The 7,886-nt window shown below is 47.2% G+C and overlaps 1 protein-coding gene across 1 annotated transcript in view; it reads left to right on the top strand.

Annotated features, from left to right (window-relative positions):
- arhgap23a (Rho GTPase activating protein 23a) overlaps positions 1-7,886 on the top strand; it is a 182,486-nt gene that overhangs the window by 138,824 nt on the left and 35,776 nt on the right. Inside the window, exons 5-7 of the mRNA XM_056287413.1 lie at positions 1,283-1,361; positions 2,104-2,158; positions 3,864-5,505. Coding sequence (XP_056143388.1) covers positions 1,283-1,361; positions 2,104-2,158; positions 3,864-5,505 — 1,776 coding nt within the window. The remainder of the gene's footprint in view (positions 1-1,282; positions 1,362-2,103; positions 2,159-3,863; positions 5,506-7,886) is intronic.

Here is a 7,886-nt window from a genome sequence, read left to right as displayed (position 1 = left end):
ACACACACACACACACACACACACAGACACAGAGGGAGAGAGAGGGAGAGCAAAGAGAGCAAAGACCAGAAAACCCATCATAAACCCACCACAACACAGGAACCACCAAATGGGAAGGTTTTTGGTTGTTTTTTTTGCTTGGATTTAGTACATGTCAGCCAGGTGAATTGGCCATACTAAATTGTCCCTAGGTATGAATGGGTGTGTGTGTGTGTGTGTGTGTGTGTGTGTGTGTGTGTGTGTGTGTGTGTGTGTGTGTCGGCCCTGTGATGGCCTGGCGGCCTGTCCAGGGTGTCTCCCTACCTGCCGCCCAATGACTGCTGGGATAGGCTCCAGCATCCCCACGACCCTGAGAGCAGGATAAGCGGTTCAGATAACGGATGGATGGATTTGTAACTGATTACAGTATGTGAAAGTAAAAAGATTCAAAATAACTCAAAAAATGAAAGTAAAAAGATTCAAAATAATAGTCCTTGTAAAGAGTTATTAGGAATTCGTTATGAATATGCTAATTCACCTCTGAGAGTCTCTTATTAAAATACACACACATTCTTCAAAGGCTTGTCTAACATAAACACAAGTAGAAACTGAGCAACACTGAAAATATGGCAAAGAGTAGTGGTTGTGGAGTCATGAATGACAAACGTAAAGGTTATGGCTTGGTTAAGTCGGCGTGGCTTTTCACGTTTAGCCGGTTTGCAGATTGGACAACAAAATCATAGTTTTTGATACGAGTGCAGAAGGAGCCTTAATGCCAGTAAGACAAATCAAATCCCTAAGTGCATTTGAATGTGACAGGGCTATTTAAGTTTTCCTGTTGTGTCTTGCTGCCTGAGCAAGGCAGCATTCCACTCCTGACAGCCCCGCCAAACCAAACCAGCACCGCCTACAAAGCAGCAAAACGATCCAAACACTAACAAGCCACCACATCCACAACAGCACATGCCCACATGCACATATGTACGCGCACGCGCGCGCACACAAGATGCAATTTACAAATGTTTGAGAATGAAGAAAGTCCATATGCATCCTGTAAATACACAGTCACAATGCTACCTTCCTCCCTAAACTTGTTCAAGCCAAGCTGTTTTGTCCCAGTAAGAAGTTCTGGTATTGCATCTGGTGGCATGTGGTGGTGCCTAGCTCACCAGCAGGTCCCTGCATCATGCAGCACTGCTATAGGATCAATATCAGTGTTATTTAAGGAGTGAAGGATGTTGTTCATTGTATTGCTTAACACAGTTCAGGTTAAAGTGTGTGCATTATTGTGTATGCATTGCAGGGGATCGTTTGGTAAAGGTGAATGGAGAGAGCATTCTAGGAAAGACATACTCCCAAGTGATAGCCCTCATCCAAAACAGGTAGGACCTGCAGCACATCAGCACCTTGTGCCCTTTGGTGTGTTAAACTATGAAACATGTTGGCTGTTTTTGTGCTCTAATGTAGTATTCTTTGTGTGACATACTTTGTATTGTACCTTGTATTATGCTCCCTTGCATTAGTTATCCCTGCCCCTAAAGAAAGGAGCCTGGAGCAATGTACCTCAAGCTCCCACTCAAGTGCTTGAATCTACAGTTCCTTGACATTGGAGAAGTGTGTGTGTGTGTGGGGGGGGGGGGTGTTATGGCTTCACAGCATTGATCCTATTCATCACAGAAATAATGTCTCAACTGAGAGTTTGTACTGGACAAAGACAACTTTTTTTCTTCCCATCTGAGTTATACCCTTGATTCTCCAGGGGTAAAGTTGCCTGTTCACTGGCCTGGAGGTCAGAGGCAGAGTGGGCTGCAGAACAGGAGCTTCTAGCAGACTGTGTCTTGTATATTTCAGCAGGTTGTATGCTTGCTGTCAGTTCAAGATGAAGCATGGTTAATAAACCACGGATTAAAACATTAAAACAGCAAGTGGGTAGATTAGTTTTTCTATCTTATTGGTGTCAACTGGTGATACCAACCAGTGATAGGACATGACGCTGGGGTACACTACTTTCTTGGGGAACTTGCTTTCTAACTGTCAATTCAGTTGTTAATCTTCATTTGACTTTATTGTCTTTCTCTTCCTCTTTTTTTCATCCCCTGTCTGCTTTCTGCCTAAATCTGTCAGTGGGAGTGTGTTGGAGCTCTCCATCATGCCAAAGGATGAAGATGTGCTGCAGCTGGTAAGTGTCAGTATGAGTTTTTCCCACACACCTTAGTGCACAGACAGAAAAACTAGAGATAAAGACACACACACACACACACACACACACACACACACACACACACACACACACACACACGCACACGCACATGCACACGCACACACACACACACCTAAACATTTGGAATTCTAGTTGCTTCATCACATGGCAATAGGCTGTGTAATGCACACCATTTGTCTGCAGAGTTTGAATTCATCCTGAAGAGAATGTGAAGGTTTTGTGGGCATGTCCAGGGAATGACATATCTGCTTTCTGCTCTGTTTAAATTAAAATAGGGGTTTACTATGAGCCACTTTCTCAGCTGTTGAATGTCAAGTTGAAAAGCAGCTCCATGCTCACTCACACACCCACCCACATGTACACAAATTTTAATCAGTCTGTAAAGCTGCTGCATCTCTTGCTCACAGGATCAGACATGCATTACTCATGCCTGCCCTCCCATGTACCGGTGCCTAAAAGTAAACACAACACAGCCCTCACACCAGTTTCACTGCAACAGGCTTTTTCTCTCTCAAGCATAAAGACACATCACAGTGATCCAAGAACACGCTCTCTGGGTTTTCCATCCAGCCATACTGCTAGCCCTCCATAGTATATACCCTCTCCTTCCCTATCCTCTGTCCTCATACTCCTCCCCTTACTGCTCTGCCCATATCTGATGCATTCCAGGCATGACATCACTGGTGCTACGCCTCCTCTCACCCCACCATAGGGTGGAGTGTGGGAGGGAAAGAGAAGGAGGAGAGAAGGAAGTTTAGGGAGGGGAAGGTTTGGAGAAAAGCGAGATCAAGAAGATCGAAATATAGCAAGGACAGGAAAAAAGGAAGGGAAAGATAGGTCAACAATAAAGAGAGTGTGTAAAGTTGAGATAGAGCTGCTTCCTAGTAACAGCAGATAGTCCTCATTGGGGAGTAGAGAAAACAGTATTTTGAGGATATCTGCCTCGTTCTGTCCTCTTTGTTGGTGTTTGTTTGTGGTGACTGGAAATCTATTACTCTGTCTTCAAGGAGTTCCCTGATTCTGTCGGATGGCTTAGATCACTTAGGTAAATCTTAAGCACTTTGTCAATTGTCTTTTTGATCTGTATATATTTGACTGAGTGGCAGAAAGATTGTTCGCACGTCACTTTTTGTTTTCTTGGGGTTTGACATTGAAGTTCAAGTTGGTGAGTGATGCATGTGTACGTATAATGTAGATAGATCTGTAAATTCTGTGCTTCTTGTGCATAAGGAAAATATTTGAAGTGGCTCTCCTTAGATGAATATGTATATAGGGCATTGCTGTGGCCATATGCATTTGCAGTTGGGTGCTGTGGATTGCTCTGGCTTGTTGCTCTAGGCAGTTGTTTATTCATGTTCGCTTGTGCGCTGTATTTGTGTGGAATCCTCAGTTATCTCCCTTGGGACACACTGTGGCTGACACTGGAGACACAACTCCATAGTAAGACTTGTTGTATAATGTAGTGCAGAGTGAACCTGTAGTAAAAATTATAGTTATAACTTTGTTTTGTGTTGTCTTTGATGTTCACTAACTTAGGAGATCAGAGCATATTTTATTCTTCTCTTCTCTTTCTCCCCCCAAGTGCACTTCACCATTTTTTTTAGCTTTCTTCTTGGCTTTTGAATTTTTTACATCTTCTCTTCTCTTGCTCCTGTTCTTCCAGGCATATTCCCAAGATGCCTACCTGAAGGGCAACGAGCCTTACTCAGGGGGAGCCCAGAACCTTCCTCCACCCCCTGCCCTCTGTTACCCTCGCACCAAGTCCCAGCTCCCTGCTGGAGCACCCCCGTCTGTCTCAATGGGCCAAAATCAGCTGGATAACTGGAGTCGCTGGCCAGGCTCCTCCAACCCATCTTCACCTCTGGACAACCGCTCTGCCATGGGTACCCCACCCAGCTGGCAGGAAGGGCGGGCAGGAGAGCCAGGGGGGGTCGGTCACAGCAGCCCAGCCCACCGCACAGAGGAGATCCAATATGGTATGACCAGCCAGCAGCCTCAAGGCCAAACAAGGGGTCGCTCTTACTCTTCTTCTTCCTCTTCAGGAGGGCCTCTGTCCAGCCCACTTCAGGTCCACTACCCCAACAACAACACTGCCAGCTCCTCCCATGCCCAGCCATGCAAGCCCAACCAGGCATGGGTTAGTCCACCCCTGCCCGGCAGCCATAGTCAAAGCCGCTGCCAGCAAGCCCTCTCCGATTGGTACTACAGCCAGCTGCCTGATCGCCCTGGGCACAGTATGCAGACCCGTCACCGCAGCTACTCTCAGGACCGGCTTGGTGAGGATGGCTACAGGAGGCAACAGCAGCGGACAGGCGGCTGGCCTCACAGTGCCTCCCAAGACACACTTTTGCTACTAGAGCAGTCAGGGCCAGGGCCCCACGGAGAGCCCTATTGGACTTATGGAGAATGGGAGAGAGTCTCGAGCCGAGGCCACTCTGCCTCCAACTACACTCGAACACGCTCTGAGAACCTGCTGGCCCAGTATGATTGCTATGGACGTTCTTTAGAGGCACTGGACCCGACGTTGCCTGGTCTGTACCCACCTCACTTTGAGAGGCCCACCTGGCACCAACAAGCTCCTCAGCCACCACCCAGGACTGAAGCTCAAAAGAGGCAGGGGAGCAATTATGGTGCTGTGCAGGCTCTTCCATTGTCCCGAAACACACAGTCTCACCACAAGCACCACTCCCAAGCCCATACACAAGCCCATTCCCAGGCCCATCCCCAGCAAGCAGCTGCCCAGAGTAGGTGGCTTCCCCCTGGACAGAGCATGGATGACCAGCCTTTGGGCTATCGCAGCTACAGCCCCTCTTTTTACCGCAAGACAGGCCGCATCCTGCAGCAGGCCCACTCCTTCAGGGACCCGTCATACTCTGGCCCACACCTCAACTGGAACCCAACCCCGAAAACCAGCCCGCCAGAGGGGGCCCCTGCTCCCCTCACCATCTCTACTGCTTCCCCCTTGGCCTCCACCACACCTGAACCTCAGAATAGTGCATACAGGCCCACCAACCATGAGAGGGAAAGAGGATCAGGAGAAGGGCCAGAAGAGATGATGGCGACACAGACCCAAGAAGTGGTGCTGAGACCAAAGCCTCCCACAGGGCGAAGGAATGCCCATGGCATACGCCATCCCCACTACCCCCTTCCTGTAGTTGGCTTAGATCCCCCTGTATTTCCAACTGAGCTCCAGAACTCACCAACCACCACTCAGTCTAAGGGAGACGGTGCCCCAAGCAAACCAAATGGTAACCTTGCCTCTCTTCCTATAGAAGATGACTCCCTGGCCTCCATACCCTTCATTGGTAAGCACAAAGCCTCTAAGTGTCTTTATGCGTGCTCAATAATCTAGGTAAGAAAATCAAAGAAAGTTGAATCAGTTAATCAGGAGATATTTATTGAGAGAAACATTGTATCACTCATCTAAGATTGAAGAGGTCACTTGGATGAGTGATGAAACATGTCTCTCAATAAAAGTTGTGTCCAGATGAGCTGATTCAACTTTCTTTGACAAAGCTTCTAAGATTCCTGCGTCATCCTCTCTCCTGCACTTACATCTGATATTAAAATCACTAACCCACCTTTCGTCTTTTCTATAGAAGTTAAGAGAAAAGCCTTTCTGAGTGTCCTTAATTTCTTGTCTGCACAGGCTCCAGGCCCCTCTCACATTCCGTTTTTAATCTCTTTGACAATCTATGTGTACAAGTGTGTGTGTGTGTGTGTGTGTGTGTGTGTGTGTGTGTGTGTGTGTGTGTGTGTGTGTGTGTTAGGTAATACTGGTCCTTCCCACAGGCATACAGTCAGAGTCGGTAGTTTGAAGTGAGAGCACTAGTCATCGATGAAAAGACATACATAGGTTAATACTCTTGTCTGTGCCCCTGACTAAAGAATGGCAAGAAGAACTGGAGGTGGTCCCCGGGCGCTGCCCACTGCTCCTAGCTACAGCGTATGTTCGGATGGATTTAATGCAGAGGATGAATTTCCCCACAGGGATTAATAAAGTACATCTTATCTTATCTTATCGTGCCTACTGCCCACCCTTTCACTTACATTACCTGGCCATGCTGAGGAAATCACCTCTGTTTTGTGTGCATACGTACGTGAGTGCATGTGTGTGTGTGCACGCACATATGCCTGTGTTAGTTATAGAGATATACAACAACTGATGGCCGTGCAAATTCACGTTTGAAGCGGCCTCAGCTAGTACCGGTGTAGGAAGATGGCAGCGCGAATTCACGTTTGCGGTGGCCTCACCCAGTACCGTCCATGCAGTGTCTTTGCCCACGTCTGCATCTAAGATTGTCTTTGTTTGATGGCTGAGAGAGCTGGTGCTGGATTGGCTGGGAGTGCTTGGTTTGTTGTCCTGGAGCCGCGTCTGAAGAGGTAACACTGAGGGCGGTCTGACAGGACGTGGGAGCGGGGCAGGCTAAGCTAACTGCTAGCCCATGCAGACCAGCAGTTCCGATAACACAGGCTGGGCAGGGCAGTCTGGCGGCGGCCTCACCTAGCCTTGACTGTGTTTTTAGTGTCATCGTGTGGAGTGCGGGGAAGTGTGTCAAAGGTGTCTGGCTAGGAGAGCTGGCGTTGGATCGGCTGAGGGAGCCTGGTCTGCTGCATCCTGTAGGCCCAAGGACCACGGTCCTGACTGGAGCTGCGCCCGAAGAGGAAACACTGAGGGTGGTCTGAGAGGACACAGAAGCGGGGCAGGCTAAGCGAACTGCTAGCCCATGCAGACCGGCAGTTCCGCAGTCATCCTGGCTGGTGTTCATTCTCCTGGACAGTGATTTTTTTTTTCAACTTTAGATATATGTGTTAGTTTGGATGTGTGTTCTTGTAGTTTTTGGATATGTGTTTTTGTATTTGTGTTGCACTGCTGTGGGCTGGGGAAAACTATGTTTCGTTTAATTTCATGTGCGCAAGTGCATGCAATGAAATGACAAATAGTGTTTCTCATTCTGATTCTGAACTGTGATATTCTACCCATCTGTATCAACATCAGGGATATTGATTGTTTTTTAAATGCCATTCTATATGATCTGGATGAGATCCAGTTTCAATTTCAGTCAATTTAGTGATTAGAATTCAATAAGATTACATGAAAACCACAACTAATCAAAACGGTCGATGCCGTTTCTTTGGTTTGCTACTTGTCTCGCAATATTAAAGTTTTAGGCAAATGTACTGTTTATGTGAGATGCCATTTACTGGAGGTTTTTGGTGTAAACATGCATGCTTTTGTAAGCAGAAGGCAACTATATGGTAAATGTAGTCATGTCCCAGGTTGTTTTCCATTCTAGGAAGGCAGAAGAATGAGGGACTCTGAAGGTTTAGCAGCACCCATTATGTTGAACACAGGCAAACTATGTCTGGCTGCAGAGTGTTCTGCTGAAGCCCTGCACACCATCAGGAGCCACACGCTCACTGTGGTGCCAAATACTGAGCAGTCACATACTGACCAGCCAAATACTGACCAGTCACATACTGACCAGTCACATACTGACCAGTAAATACTGACCAGTCAGCTGACTCCAAAGCTTTGACCCAACTTGAAACAGCCACATCGTTATATGTTAAACTAAAGAATATTGGAAATGGACAAACAAGAAAGACAGTTTAAGAGGGAATGTCAAGAATCAGCGAACCAGTAGGGAGTGCACATTTTTGCCTTGTACCTTCAGCTGAACAA

This window comes from Lampris incognitus, chromosome 10 (assembly GCF_029633865.1).
Source record: "Lampris incognitus isolate fLamInc1 chromosome 10, fLamInc1.hap2, whole genome shotgun sequence".
NCBI lineage: Eukaryota > Metazoa > Chordata > Actinopteri > Lampriformes > Lampridae > Lampris > Lampris incognitus.
Note: the sequence above shows the minus strand (reverse complement) of the source record. Positions and strands in the feature narration are given on the sequence as shown.